Source organism: Thamnophis elegans, chromosome 11, assembly GCF_009769535.1.
Source record: "Thamnophis elegans isolate rThaEle1 chromosome 11, rThaEle1.pri, whole genome shotgun sequence".
Taxonomy (NCBI): domain Eukaryota; kingdom Metazoa; phylum Chordata; class Lepidosauria; order Squamata; family Colubridae; genus Thamnophis; species Thamnophis elegans.
The window spans coordinates 30,946,640-30,963,076 of NC_045551.1; the positions used below are offsets into that span (position 1 = coordinate 30,946,640).

General features: G+C 35.2%; 1 protein-coding gene across 1 annotated transcript in view; it reads left to right on the forward strand.

Moving 5' to 3' along the window:
- CYFIP1 (cytoplasmic FMR1 interacting protein 1) overlaps positions 1-16,437 on the forward strand; it is a 63,192-nt gene that overhangs the window by 22,954 nt on the left and 23,801 nt on the right. Inside the window, exons 7-18 of the mRNA XM_032226645.1 lie at positions 2,309-2,405; positions 2,732-2,860; positions 3,687-3,791; positions 4,363-4,454; positions 5,267-5,384; positions 6,192-6,314; positions 7,992-8,117; positions 8,217-8,383; positions 10,718-10,865; positions 12,364-12,517; positions 14,513-14,669; positions 14,920-15,016. Of these exons, the coding sequence (XP_032082536.1) occupies positions 2,309-2,405; positions 2,732-2,860; positions 3,687-3,791; positions 4,363-4,454; positions 5,267-5,384; positions 6,192-6,314; positions 7,992-8,117; positions 8,217-8,383; positions 10,718-10,865; positions 12,364-12,517; positions 14,513-14,669; positions 14,920-15,016 (1,513 nt within the window). The remainder of the gene's footprint in view (positions 1-2,308; positions 2,406-2,731; positions 2,861-3,686; positions 3,792-4,362; positions 4,455-5,266; positions 5,385-6,191; positions 6,315-7,991; positions 8,118-8,216; positions 8,384-10,717; positions 10,866-12,363; positions 12,518-14,512; positions 14,670-14,919; positions 15,017-16,437) is intronic.

Here is a 16,437-nt window from a genome sequence, read left to right on the forward strand (position 1 = left end):
ATATGTGCAAGGTCTTATATTTTGCTATAGCAAAATGCACGATATTCATTGCATACATTTGGACTTGCTTCTGAGTTTTTACAACCTGCACAAAACCATCCCTTCTGAGATTATGTTTGCCAAAATTTGCCTGACAGAAATGAGCCAGGTGTTGATTAGGAGTATAAGACGCGCCAAGGTTTTGAAGAGGCAAATTAAAAAAAAAAGTTTTTGCACTCTGCAAACATCCCCAGAATGGCTTGTTTTTCGCAAAAACGGGCCCGTTTTTTTTTTCTTTCAAAAAAAGGGTATGAATAGCCCTTAGGAGGCTTGTAGAGTGTTTCTTGGGGGGCAAAAACGAGCAAAAAATGGCCCTTTTTTGCTCATTTCTGCCCTCCCCAGCCCCCAGGAGCTCTCTGAAAGCCCCCTACAAGCTATGCACCGTCATTGTGGTGAAGGGAGGGGTTTCAGGAGGCAAAAAAATTCTGCAGTCAGTGCATAAGACGCACCCAGATTTTCATCCTTTTTTTTTTGAGGGAAAAAGGTATGTCATAAACTCTGAAAAATATGGTAATTATTAATGGGCTCATTAACTCCTTCCTTCCTCCTTTCTTTGTCTTGTCTTCGACAAATACATTATATGTAGGATTTCCTTGTAGGAATCCTACTGCCCCCTTGTTTGCTCTTGCATTCATGATCATCTGTTAACCTTTGTGGGTTGGGAAATGAAGAATACCTGATACTTTTTTAAAATCAGCTTTCAGCTGGCAACTGAAAATGACAAACTTCTGTTTTCACTTCATTATCTGATATTTTTATTATATATTAGATAATTATCACATATTACTTATTTATTACATATTAGATGGGAGTTTCAGTTTCCATTCCTCTAAGTGTCATAGTAGCGTCTTTGAAGTCTTAAATATATCAGGCTTATCTCATAGGAGTTTTTAATCTGTTGTTGAAAGTACTATTTTACTATTCCTTTTCCTCTGTACTTGTACGACTTCGGTATATAGGTAGTCTTTGACTTACGACCACAATTGAGCTCAACATTTCTGTTGCTAAGCGAGACAATTGTTAAATTAATTTTACCCCATTTTACGATCTTTGTTACCACAGATGTTAAATGACTTGCTGCCATTGCTAATTTCTTAACACAGTTGTTAAGTGAATCTGGCTTCTCCATTGACTCTGCTTGTCAAAAGGTCACAAAAGGTGACCACACGATCCCGGGACACTGCAACAGTCATAAACACGAGTCAGTTGCCAAGCATCTAAATTTTGATTGTGTGGCCATAGGGACATTGGTTGTAAGTGTGAAAAACGGTCATTAGTCACTTTTTTCAGTGCTTTTGTAACTTCAAATGGTCACAAAATGAACATAAGTCAAGGATTACCTGTAATAAAACAGTTCAAGAATTTAAGAGTGATATCTTGCATTTCAGTCTATTTTGGTTATATGTTTTTAAATCCACTTTTATTCTTACCAAAGATGGCTTAATAATATGAAATATCTAAATAGGGATTTAATAAGAAGAATAAGCAACAGAGAAAGGAAAACTATTGATTTTGGGCAATGAGTCTATTCTTTATTTAACTAGTCAGCAGAACAGAGACCCAAAATTAGAATATTTTCTTTTCTTTTCACAAAGCCATGATTGTTAAGGACTAATTTACTAATTCCAGTTACTTTCTTAGATGAAGTATTTTCAGTGTCTACTTTTGAGCATTAGCAACTACCAAGGAAGAAGGTTCACCTTTTCAGTTAACAGAAAAGCATTTTTGCTTACATACGTGTATCATGTGTAAACAGGTTTGGTTGCTGAATTGAATACTACATTTTTACTGTGATTAAAACTATAATATTTTATAATGTAATAAACTATAGTAATACCATGGCTTTACTTTCACATTGTGATTAGCTTTTTTTCTTATTACTCATTCACTGAACCTGAGCAGATGGTAACCTTGGTTGATTTAAAAAGTGTTGCATGTGGCAGGACATAGAATTTAAATGGAAACCCTAGAAAAATCTCAGGATTACAGTCTAGGAAGATGAGACTATGTAGTCACAGGTACTGTAGCTACTATGGATCTTTCCTTTTTACAACCAATTTCGTTGTATTTAAGTAAAGTGACAATAAAGATTATACTTATACTGATTTATTAAAGATATAGCCTCTGTTTCTTAATTTATATAACTGATTGTGAAATAACATTAACTTATAGATATAAACAATTTGCTGAAGAATCCGAGAAATCATAAAATGGTATAATTAGAATTATTTTTGTAGATTTAACTAATTTTCCCTTTTTTCCTTGAAAGGGCGGCCCAGTTTTTACGTAAAATGGCTGATCCTCAATCTATTCAAGAATCCCAGAATCTTTCCATGTTTCTTGCCAATCACAACAAGATTACACAAGTATGTTTTACATTTAACACTAACGTTATATAAATTAACCATTAATCCCAGAATCTTTCCATGTTTCTTGCCAATCACAAGATTACACAAGTATGTTTTACATTTAACACTAACATTATATAAATTAACCATTAATCTATTCTTTGAATTTACATTATTCAATACATTACGTTTACAAAATTCAATTTTTTGCTGTGTAATTAATAAAAGTATAGGCACTTCTAATCTGGTATCTTAATAATACTGGATGGTATTCATTGATTCATTTTTCATTGTTTTAGTATGATTTAAGACAATGTTAAATCACATGCTTTGCTTTATTCTAGTCTTTACAGCAACAACTGGAAGTAATTCCTGGGTATGAAGAACTACTAGCTGATATTGTGAATCTATGTATAGATTACTATGAAAATAAAATGTACCTAACACCCAATGAGAAGCATATGCTTCTAAAAGTAAGTTATATTGCTGGAAACTATAAAAACAGGGTGAGATGGTGTGGGGTGAGGTGCTGGCAAAGAGTTCACTTGAAATGCTAATACATCAGAACAATTATTCTACTGAAATGTTTATATCTTTTTATTGTCTCCTACAAATCTCTCTTCCTTTCCTTTCCTTTCCTTTCTTTTTCTTCCCTTCCCTTCCTTCAGATGAAAAGACCAGAATGGAATGAATACATCAAAGCAATTTGGTCATAGGTAGTAAGCGAATTCCAGAAGTAAATGTTTTGGACTCAGTGGTTAGTGGAACAAATTGATTCAGCATTTATTAATTGCGCTGACGTTTAGCAAAATGAACATAATAATTTTTGAAAATACCAGTGCATTTAATTCTCAGTGGTGGTAGTCGTCTTTAAAATTGAACAAGTAGAGATTGTGCAAAGAAGCTAACACAGAAGTTTCTAAAGCATATATCACCCAGTATTTAATTACATATTATAGAAGACTTAACATTGGTTAGCATGTTTTATTGATCCCAGTGCATATTGTGCCAATTTACCAGAGAACCATATCTCTGGTTTTTAGCATTTTTGTTAAATATGAAAAAAATCCAGCTGCCTACTTTTATTGTTTCTGGTGTAATCATTTTTTTCTCTTTCTTCTGATCTACTTTATGCCATGTGTCTTGGATTGTAAACTCCCATGTAACAACTGTCCTGTTACTAATTCTTGTAAACTCTTCTTAGAGCTTCTTTGGGCTGAACAGCAAGGTAAAATGCTTCAGATAAATAGGCTTTTATTCTTATCTGAAAGTAATATTCCTATGTTCTTTTTTTTATAGGTGATGGGTTTTGGTTTATACCTGATGGATGGAAGCGTCAGTAACATCTATAAATTAGATGCCAAAAAGAGGATAAATCTCACAAAGATTGACAAGTTTTTTAAGGTTGGTGAAGAATTGTTAATCTGAGTAGTAATGTATTTTTATGAATATCTTTGTTTCTTATGCAACAGGCTGAATCCTTGACAACCAAACAACAGGTTTATAAGAGTCAATTTTGTAGTGTACAGAAAAAAATGCCATAAATAGCAAAGTATTTTTAAGATACTTGGTTGTTTGCACATTGAAAGCTTTCCAAGCTCTGATTATATAGCCACCTGTTATGCTTAAAAGGTATAATAGTTCAGGCATAGAACCTGTTCAGGAGGCATTTTGCCCTGTGGATGTTTTTGCCTGAGTTTTAATTGAAATAGTTGAATGGTGTTGATATACTGGGTATCGTTTACTGGCTTCACTCTATTTATGAGGTTTTGGAAAAGACTATTATATTTATTATAGCAAAATTACATTGTATTGAATTTTTTGCACATTGTTTTAAATGACGTTCTTACTTGCATCCATGATTTTATGATTGCTTTGTAATAATTGCATACATTTTAATGGTATATAAGCAGCTTATTTGAAAAATATGGGAGCGTGAAATATGTGTAAGATTTGCATTTTATTTCTTACATAGCAGCTGCAAGTAGTTCCACTGTTTGGTGACATGCAGATTGAACTGGCAAGATACATTAAAACTAGCGCTCATTACGAGGAGAATAAATCTAGGTAAGAGTAAAAAATATCCAGCTATCTTTGTAAAGCATGCTGTAGAATTGCTTTATATTATTATCAGCTTTATTATATCACTTAAAATCATGATATAGGGTAAGGTTACCTTGATAGCAACAACTAAAGACGTTAGATCAGGGGTGTCAAACTCAATTTCATTGAGGGCTGCATTGACTGTGGTGGATCTGGGGTGGGGGGAATGGGGGGCATGGCCAACTGGGTGGGCATGGCCAGCTTGAAGCCACTCTCCAAATTGCTGACATGTTTCCTCATCGTATTGGGTAGACCCGGTTGAAGCTATGTTGGCCTGATCTTTTCTCTTTGAACTTGAATTTAATTTCTCCTAAATATTAAGCAAACTTTGGAAAGTATAACATTCACTGTGCCAATTTATTCTTTTTTCACTATTTCACTTTTTCACTATTTTCTGATCTCATTTTGGAGTTTTGGTTTTAATCTTTAAAGATTTAAATGTGTCTGAGGGAGTAGATGTGCTTGAACATGAAGTTCTTCAGGAGCGATCTGTTTTAAGTTGCTCCTATTTACAGGAGCTTGCTTTTCTTGTACATTCTTAAAACGTTGAGTCTGATTAAGTTGCATCTTCTTCATATAGCCTTTAAAATTGTATTACTGGTAATTGTTGGGATTGGCTATGTTACTTTATGTTTTAAATTATATTTAAATGGGGGATACTTGTACATCATTTAGTTCCTGCAAAGTAGTTTCAAAATGTTTTGAAATAATTATTAATTGGAAGTTTCCTCCTTCTCGGTAGTGTGATCATTTCACATTTTGTGTTACTTTTGCAGATGGACATGTACTTCTTCTGGCAGTAGTCCCCAATACAACATCTGTGAGCAAATGATCCAGATAAGAGATGATCACATGCGTTTTATTTCAGAACTGGCTCGTTACAGCAATAATGAGGTATGTGGATTAGTGGGGAGTACATTTTAAGCAGAGGTAATTTTACATTATGACCAATTATTTTGCATGCTTCACTCAAGAGACTCTAGTATGTAACTTCCTTTTACAGACCATTTAAACTTATTCCTATTCTATGTCAATAGAAGATTTACTCTGGGTATGAAGTACAGTTCTGCTTATGAATTCAGATTTCTGAATTCCTGTTTTATAACAAATTCTTTTTGAAGATGGCTTTTTCTTAAAATCTAGGCAGAGATTTGTTAATTGCATAAACAACATAATGTCAATTGATAAGAGTTTTGAGGATTGTTGGATTCCGTTCCCAAATGTTTTTGAGCATATCCCTTGGGTGTTGAAATGTAACTGAAACCATCAGTAAAAGATTTTTGAACCTGGTTTCTAACTAAACTTCCTATTCTACCCCACCCTTGCACCAAGCCATAAGGATACTAGATCAAATAGCCTTGTATGAAGAAGTTAATGATATAAATGCATTCTATTTATAAATTAACATATTCTCCTGCACCATGTTGATATTCATGCTCTTTACATGAAGAAACCGTGTAAGAACAGATTCACTTAATTTTCAAATTGCTTATTTAACTAGACCAGATCTTTTAGATGGTGGGCATTACTTTTGTAAAGCCACATATTTTGAGGGTATCAAATGAATAGAGTTAATATTGGACCATCACAAATTCTCACTTAATTTTAATAAAAATGATTCTTTGTATTTGTTGGTTCTTTGCATTTAAACCTGGCTTTCATTTTATATAAAATCATTTAACAGTCATACATCCTTTGTAGGTGGTTACTGGATCAGGACGTCAAGAAGCTCAGAAAACAGATGCTGAGTATCGGAAACTTTTTGATCTTTCTCTTCAGGGTCTCCAACTTCTATCACAGTGGAGTGCACATGTTATGGAAGTGGTATGTGGAAAAAATGGATAGGAAGTTTTAAAGGAGAAATTGAGAAAAAATATATAATTGTAATCTTAGGTTGCATTTTAGTAATAAAATCTTATTGGTTATTTCCAGTCCAACATACGTGAATTAAGAATCACAACATGGATAGTCATATCTTCAGCAGATCTAAAGTTATCATAGCTATTGTGGCCAAATATCACATTTGTTGAATTGTGAAGCAATTTTTTCACCAGTTAACTCAACATGGTTTGAGGGACCCAAGTTTCTCTTTATCACAATCACATGACAACATAGCACAAGTAGTAGTTGTGTTGTGCCCATCCACAACACAACTGATGACAAATATGGACCTGGCCTGGAAATCTGCAAGGTTATTCTGTTGTATGGGCCCTTTGCTAGAAGGAATAATTGTTCGTTATTCCTTCTAGCAGAGGGCCCATACAATAGAATAATCTCGGAAATTTCCAGGCCAGGCCCGGCCCACATATTTGACCAATCACCTTCATTGTTATTGTAGACCTTTGAATACACATGTAAATCGTTTTGTACTATGATACGGTCCCATCTCAAAAGCAGTATTTCAGAGGCACACCTTCTGTGTCAGCATAGGACATCTGCAGGATACCAAAAAAGTCAGTCTGCTTTGGCAGCCGATGGTGCAGCCCATGGCAAAATGGTGGATTTCTTTGTAGGATAACTGCTTTTTCAGTGTTTAATTTCTGGTACAATGTAAAATAGATGTGTTAGGCTTCTGATGACTATTTTGTGTAAAATAACCCTTTCCCATTCATAATAATTTAGATACAGACAACAAATTTGTGACTGGTTACATTAGGTACTCACTTTGACACCAGCCATGCCCTTGTAGCCCCCCTCCCCATTTTCAGTTTTTTTAAAATTGAGACTAAAGCACCTATCTCAAAACATTGTCCACCATATGTGTGATATGGGCACTTCATTTAATGTATAGCCTTTTATTTATAACATAGGATATTTTTATAAATTTCTGGAGGACATCCGTGAATAATGTTGCTTATAATATATCTGTTAACAGAAGTTACTCTGATGGTCTTGTAAAGTTGGGATTTCTCAAACAGAACAAGAGATCAGGACAAAAGAAGTTCACATAGAACTTCATGTCTTAACTCTGGGAAAGGGTATTAAACTGTGATATCCATCAGTATAACTTCACTTATAATTCACAACAAATTATAGGAGTTTCTTTTCTTAATGATAGGTGTTATTTTGAGTGATTTTATATCATTGGTACTTAATATATATGAGCAAATTAATAACTGCCTTTTGAAATGTACCATGACAGAAATATTAATATTATTTTGCTGCATTATATTTGATTCTAGTATGCTGTGCTACATTTTAAAGTATCAGTTTGGATTTAAATACTTGCAACTAGTCTTATGTGGCAATTAGTTGCCTAGATTGAGATGGATACTTCTTCTAGACTGAAAGATACCCTATATCAAGCCAATTCAGTAGAGCCTGGATAAATGTAGCAGTGCATATATAGAAGGGTTATTCTTTTAAGTAGAATATGTGGAATGCATCCCATGTCAGCTGCTAATTAAGAGGTACAAGTCTCTATATATTCAATAGTGAATGGAAAGTTTTGTTTTATTTTGCTCAGTTCTGTGTCATTCTCATTTTCTTTGTTGATTTCAGTATTCATGGAAGTTAGTACACCCGACTGACAAATATTCTAACAAAGATTGCCCTGACAATGCTGAGGAGTATGAAAGAGCAACTCGCTATAATTATACAAGTGAAGAAAAATTTGCTCTTGTAGAGGTAAGAGAATGCAGATGAGTTCTGCAAAATTTCTAGCTTGCCCTCCTATAAATCTGCCTCATTAGACAAAACTAACATTCCCTCTTCTCCCCCATGCAGGTCATTGCAATGATTAAAGGATTACAGGTGTTGATGGGGAGAATGGAAAGTGTCTTCAATCATGCCATTCGTCATACAATCTATGCTGCTCTCCAAGACTTTGCCCAAATCACACTTAGAGAACCATTAAGACAAGCCATCAAAAAGAAGAAGAACGTCATCCAAAGGTAGTGACTGACATTATTCATACCATTATATATTTTTTCAAGCATTTATCTTTGTGAATATTGAGGAACATTATTATTATTATTATTATTATTATTATTATTATTATTATTATTATTATTATTGTACATTTGTATCACAGCGGCCAGTTGTTTCGCCGGATTTGGCATTGGTTACTAGTCGGGCCCCACCCAGGGGCCTAGGACGTCGTAACGTATTTTCTTAATATGCGTGCAGATCCAAGCAGTGCGGCTTTTTGCATTTGACTGATGGGGATTTTGTCAATTTTTAACTGTTTTAAATGTAATTCCAATGCTTTTGGAATAGCACCCAGTGTGCCAATTACCACTGGAATTACCACTGCTGGTTTGTGCCATAATCGTTGAATTTCGATTTTTAAGTCCTGATATCTTGCGATTTTTTCATGTTCCTTCTCGGCGACCCTGCTATCACCTGGTATTGCGATGTCTATGATTGTGACCTTATTTTTCTCAACCAGTGTGATGTCTGGTGTATTATGCGCCAGTATTTTGTCGGTTTGTATACGGAAATCCCACAAGATCTTGACCATCTGATTTTCGGTGACTTTTTCAGGCTGATGTTCCCACCAGTTTGTTGCTGTTTTAATATTATAATTTTTGCACAAATTCCAATGGATCATTTGTGCTACTGAATTGTGCCGCAATTTATAATCAGTCTGCGCGATTTTTTTACAGCAGCTGAGTATGTGATCAACAGTTTCATCAGCTTCTTTGCAAAGTCTGCATTTGGCATCATCAGAGGATTTTTCGATTTTGGCCTTAATGGCATTTGTGCGGATAGCTTGTTCTTGCGCAGCCAGGATTAGTGACTCTGTTTCTTTCTTTAATGTACCTGTTGTTAACCATAACCAAGTTTGTTCACTGTCCACTTTATCTTTTATTTTTTCCAGAAATTGGCCATGCAGTGCTATATAATAATTGTATTATTATAATACAATTGTATCACAGCGGCCAGTTGTTTCACCGGATTTGGCATTATTATTATTATTATTATTATTATTATTATTATTATTATTATTATTATTATCTACACAACAATGTGAAATCATAGTTTCCAGTTCTTCAGCTGGTGTTGGTTTCATACACATTGAGATCTTCCCAAGAACCTAGAATGTTGTAATGTATTTGTGTAGTATGTGTATGAATGTAAACAGTGTGGCCTTTTGCAATTGACAGGACCAGTTGGCAATATTGGATGCCAATATGTGTAGTCCTTGACTTATGACCACAATCAGCCCAAAATTTATGTTGTTAAGTGAGACATTTGTTAAGTGAATTTTGCCCCATTTTACAATCTTTATTGCCACAATTTTAAATGAACCACTTCATTTGATAAGTTAGTAGCCCAGTTGTTAAGTGAATCTGGCTTCCCCATTGACAGAAGGCTTGTCAGAAGGTTACAAAATGTGATCACATGACCTTGGGACACAGCAAAGGTCATAAATATGAACCAGTCGCCAAGCATCTGAATTTTTATCACATGATCATGGGGATGCTGCAAAGGTTGTAACTGAAAAACAATCATAAATAACATTTTTCAATGCCATTGTAACTTTGAGAGGTCACTAAATGAACTGTTGTAAGTCAAAGACTACCTGTAATCCAAAATAGGCATTTATCAGAAATTGAAAGAGAAGAAATAGAAAGTTACGTTTACATAACACTAGCTTTTGGTAAAATACATCTTTGGAAAGAACACTGAAAATAAATTTATCCTACTTGCCTTTAATTGTTATGATTTCTTGAGAGTAAGTAATAGGTCTTTAAAAATTGATCAAAGCGGCAGTCCCTTAGATAATGACAGCCTAAACATCCTAAAATTATGATCTAGGCCCACAATCAAACAATTTTTTGTCTATGCCTAGATCCCAGAACTGCCTATTATGTGGTCAGATGTTTTGCCCATCCCTAATTTATATAAATAAACTTCTTTCTTCAGTACATGAAATCACATTTCATATACTTTCACACTACATGGAATCAACATAATTTGAAGTTCTAAATGTATTGTTGGTTGCAGATATCAGGGATTGGTCCTCACCTATCAACATCACATATATTACACGTGAGGGAGGCTTTAGTTGTTTTTGTGTTTATTGTGGCAAGAATTTTTTTCTCAAGGTTTAAAATTTGCATGCTTCCAGACTGATTTATAAAATGATAGCATTATCAATTGCTAATATATTTTAATATCACAATTATTCGTGTATAATAACTAATAATAAGCATATATCTAGTTCCTTGTGATTCTTAAGGACTAGCTGATGCTCACAAACCCTCTTGAATTATGGTTAGTATTCTACAGGCTATCAGAAAGACTGTGTGTGACTGGGAAGGTGGGCGTGAACCATTTAATGACCCTGCACTAAGGGGAGAGAAAGATCCCAAAAGTGGCTTTGATGTTAAAGTTCCAAGGCGTGCTGTAGGTCCCTCCAGTACCCAGGTAACTCCCTCTACTAATTCTTGCATGGGTGTCACTGACCAACAACAAAAATTACTGTGAAATAAATGTATTTAAAATGTCATCAATTTTAGGCGATTTTATCAGGGATTCTATTTTATAATTTTCTTTGCTGATTATGTTTTTTCTGCCACTTTTTTATTCAATGCAAGTAATCCTTTGTTTAAATACAAAGTTTGTCATAGCTCTAAAGATGACTACAAATTATTGGGATTTAGATTTTTGATATGCTCAAGATTTTGCTCCTGAAAAACATCATGGCCTATTTTCCACTTAAATTTTAACTGTTTGGTGGGGTTTTCAATTGGTTGCTATATTGAGGTGAAGGAGAGGAATATGTTTTTCTCCACTTAAACCTTTGAATATATCCTGTAAAGTTAAACTTTTAAAGCTCTAACTTATTTGGCTTAGAACACAAGGGAAACAAGTACCAAATAATTATAGTCTTTTGATTAATATGCATTAAGCTCATGTCAAACTCATACAAGGCTATGCTGAATTCCATAGCCATTGTGTATGGACTAAAAATGTTATTGCTTGGGAACTTGTTCTTGAGTATGCTACATGTCCAGTTCCACTGATGTTTGTGGCACCCTCAATAGAATTTACCAGGACAGGTTACCTGTCATCAGCTTTCTTTTCTTGAACTTTCTTTAGTGCCTTTTACTTTTCTTTCACAGTTCTCTATCTATCTAACTACCTATTTATTTATTTAGACAAATAAAAATGATTCCAATCAATCAGTTGTGAAATAATATTGCTTGCAGTTTTCGTGTTAGTTGCATCATCCTCAGTTCTTTGGCATGCTGTGTTGGAACAAGAAATCTTTGTCATAGGAAAATGAATGATCTTTGAATTTGATTGTTAAGCTTCCTTAACAAACTTAAGATCTTTTTATGTGCTATAATGAAATGTGTAGGCTGAATAAATAAAACTTCTTACTTGTTGGTCAAAGGGTTCTGTATTCTTCATTGTCTTGCTATTCATATTTTAACAAACTAATACACTGTATATTCGTCTGATTTTGTGCTTTCTCCTTTTCTCTATTTACCCATGTGTATTTATTAACGGAGTCTCTCTTTTCCTCTTTTGCCTTTTCCTTTTCTGTTAGCTCTTCCTGGTTCGTTCTATGACAGAGTCCTTAAACTATGCAGAGCTGTTGAAGCAGCTCAGATCTCTGGGAATGGAAAAGTTATTGCATGTGATAAACAAGTTTCTGAGGCAGTCCTACATCTATCCCACTCTTTTAAATTTTGGTGGTAAGGCATTACTTATTATTTTTAAATAATGTCATGCCATGAACTGTTCCACTGCAAATTGTGGTGCTTTCCCCCTTTCAGTTTCCTTCAGGTTAATTATTTTTTACTTTCCTTATCAGGTTGCAAATTGAAGTAATCTTCCTTTTGGCAGATAAGTAAAGCTCGACTAATGTGCTATGTATGTTTTTCCTCCGACATGAATGTTCTGTTTAATAATGCAGCTTTACATGGTGAGAACCATGTTAGAGTCCCTCATTGCTGACAAAAGTGGTTCCAAGAAAACCTTGAGAAGTAGCCTTGAGGGGCCCACCATATTGGACATTGAAAAATTCCATCGAGAGTCTTTCTTCTACACTCACTTGATAAATTTCAGTGGTAAGATACATACGTAGATGATCAATGTTCAGCTTCAGCATGTCCTAATACTTCTAACACATCCTGGGAAAATGTTTCCGATTTATTTAACTTTACTCTTATTTAAAATATTCTATCAGAACTTAGCAGCTTGGCATCTTTTTTCCTGCTGTTGAGAAAAACAGGATGCTGGATTGATTATTTATTTATTTATTTATTTATTTTAAATCCTGCCTTTATTATTTTTAGAAATAACTTAAGGTGGCAAACATAACCTAATACTATGTGGTCCCTCTGTCTGATCCAAAAAGACTTTTGTTAAGTCTTTCACATTTGAGAATACAGGTACTCCACGACTTACGACCACAATTGAGCTGCAAATTTCTGTTGCTAAATGAGACGTTTGTTAAGTGAACTTTGCTCCATTTTATGACCTTTCTTGCCACAGTTGTTAAGTGAATCACTACACTTGATAAGTTAGCAACCCAGTTGTTAAAGTGAATCTGGCTTCCCCATTGACTTAGCTTGTCATGAGGTCACAAAAAGGTGATCACACGACCTTGGGGCATAGCAACGGTCATAAATATGAACCAGTTGCCAAACATTTGGATTTTGATCAGATGATAATGGAATGCTGCAAAGGTCATAACTGGGAAAAACATCATAAGTCACATTTTTCAGTGCTATTGTAACTTTGAATGATCACTAAACAAACTGTTGTAAATCAATGACTACCTGTATTACATACAACCCTAGGCTTAAACAGATTTACTTGATAGATTTTTCTAGTTGGAATGGTTTTGTTGTTCATAAATAGTTGCCAAATAAGAGCCCCTATGTTGATCCTGTGAAAATAGCAAAAATGTTTGCCTAGTTTGTTTCTCATCCCTTTTTTTTCTAAGGAGAGATTAAGTATCTTGCCTTGTTTGGCTACCATTTTCAATATTATTGGCTTTAATCGGAAGCATGTTGTTCAAGTGGATTTACCTATTGACATGTGTTAGGGTGTATCATACTGCATTGCCTGTTCAATCCACAATGTGGTTGGATAGTTTCGCTTTGAATGGGGGGAGAGTTTGTATTTCAATGTCCTTCAGAAACAATGCTAGCGGATAGTACACTGATTCCTAAGCACTGAATTGAGATTCTGTGGAGTTTTTGGAGAGGGTCTGCCATTAGCATCATTTGTTTGGGCTGGATATTGCTATAAGAAACAAGATTATCTCTGCTTAGCCAGCTGTAAGAAATGTATGTGTGTATTACAGAAGCTTTCTATAAAGCACTATGTACACAATGCTGGTCAGAGTTGAAAGATGCACGTGGCTTTTTGGGCTCTGTTACATTTTTTTTAAGGTTACCTTATACTTTAAAATTCTACTCTATATTAGAGACCAGGAAATACTCTTAAGAATCTCTTAATAAAATTTTTGGGAATCAGTGTTCTAACTTACTGAAAACACTTCTATTATGGCAGTCCAGAAGGAATCTTGTGTTTTGAAAACAATTTACTTGTTCTTAACTATTCCTTCTACTTACTCCTATACACAAATATTTTTCATTAAGTATCCATCTGATCAGTGCATATTGTAGCAGAAAAATAAATGTGGTAAGGCAAATAATCTAATCGGGTAAAATAAATAATAATGATGGCTGTTGCAAGAAATTTCCATTTTCCTTTGCAAGAGCTGAAAAGGTGATGTTCTCAATATTTAGCACAAATTGGGAGAATGGTTTAGAACATCTGTACTACAAAACTGACGATACTTCCTCTGCCAAAGTTTTCAGTAAGAAACCCATTTGTATTTTTGGTGTCTATTTGTCTCAGCAGCAGCAGCAGCAGCAGCAGCAATTTACAATAACTCTTTAGGCACTCCATCCAAATGCTAGTTTCAGTTTCTTCACATGCTATTGCAGCGTCTCTTACGCGGTTGTGCTTCTATAACACTGCACTATTAAAGTAGCTGTTCTCCCTGGTTTCAATCAAAATTAATTTGATATAATTTCCTTTTCAATAAGAAACCCTCCAGCAGTGCTGTGATTTGTCCCAGCTATGGTTCAGGGAATTCTTTCTGGAGCTCACAATGGGCAGAAGAATCCAGTTCCCCATTGAGATGTCTATGCCTTGGATTCTAACTGACCACATATTGGAGACCAAGGAAGCATCAATGATGGAGTAAGGCTAATAAAGTTCTTTCTCTTCTTGTTTTGTAATTGACTTGTAATCACTAAATTTTAGTCGAAATGAGATAAGAATATTTAAAATTATTTGAATACAAAGTTGCACACAAAGTATTGGGCAGATAAATGCTGTACTTTTCTTATTAAAGTTTTAACAGTTTTGCCTTGAACAGCAGCTTGGTATATTAAGACAAACCGTAGGAGTATTTTACACATCACTGACTGTGTTTTCATCTCTTGTTTAGATATGTTCTATATTCTTTGGACCTGTATAATGACAGTGCTCATTATGCACTCACCAAATTCAAGAAACAATTTCTCTATGATGAAATTGAGGCAGAGGTAAGTCATAAGACAACAAATAATTCATATAGAGGATAAATACTTAAACAGGTTAAGTTAAAAGAAGTTGTATGAATGGTGTTGAAAAGTATAGGACTTGCAAGGATAGGATTTTCAAATCTGTAGCTCAAATTAATAGAGGAACAGCCCAGAAAAATATTTCATTTTTACTAAGGAATAATGGGCCAAAGTAATAAGTAATTTCCAAAAATTATCAGTAAGTGCACAATCATACAGAGTGTGTGTTTGCATATCTTGCTAGGGCATGTCTTGTTTAATCATGATATATTGAATAAGTCACAATTAGGTATAGTATGTTCTCAAAACATGATAAGGCAAAACCAGGCAATCTCTTTGCAGCCTAACAAGATATGTAAACTGAACCACTAAGCCTTATCAGTGATTAATACATTGGCAGAGGGAAACTAATTTTTTTCAAAATGTAGAGATTAGTAGGAAAAATAATTCAGTTAGAACAGAAATGTAAGTTAGTTGACTCTGTCATCTTGTCTGAAAAATATTTTAAGAAGTACAATGAAATGAAGTTGAATAAATATAAACAGATGAATTAGTACTGAATTTAGAATATCAGGGTACATATGTTTATAGTTTAATAAGCCACATGCAGAAAACAAACTTAATATCATAGATATTTTCTTAATAATTATGTAAGTGGAACAAAATTTCCTACAGTTGGAAGATAGATTATACAGGTTAATTCTCCTGTGTGCTGCTTGGGGAATCCAAGCATGGGTTAACTTTGTCCATTAGCCTAGAGACTGAGTTATGCAAATTGGTGACCACGCCTCCTCTGACTGGTAGGGTCAGTTTTTTAACTCAGTCCAGCCAGACGAGACGTATACCAATTTTCTCTCCAGTCTTCTGAGATAAAGTTTGCCTTTGTTTGGATTTTCATGGGGATGTGTGTGAATGTTTCTTATTTGGTATGTAAGGAGAGGCGACAGTTCGCTGTCTGCCGGTTTTCCTACCCGTTTTGATTCGTGGCAGGCATTGCTGGCTCTTGCAGCCGCTGCCTTTGGGCTTGGAACTAGCTTGGATCATTGGATGGGAGGCTTGGCGCTGGGCTTACCGCCCATTCTGCCTTCTGGGCTTGCCGTTTGGGCTTCGCGATGAGGCTTTTAGCTGATGGCTTGTTACTGCGCCTGAAGCCTTTCCAGCCGCATCGGAGGACCGGGAATTCCCACCGTTCATGGCGCGGTTAATCCAGGAAGACCAGCCATGTTCGCCCGCCGTCCGCGGCGCGGTCTGTCTGGCTGCGTCGCTGCTGGGAGCGACAGGACCGCTCTGGCGCTGCCACAGGCATCTCTTCCTGCGAGGGAGTTTCGGACCGGCTTGCTAACTAACGGCCGGTTTGAATATTGGCGCTTGAATTGCGGCCACCATTTTGAGGCCGTTTCCGA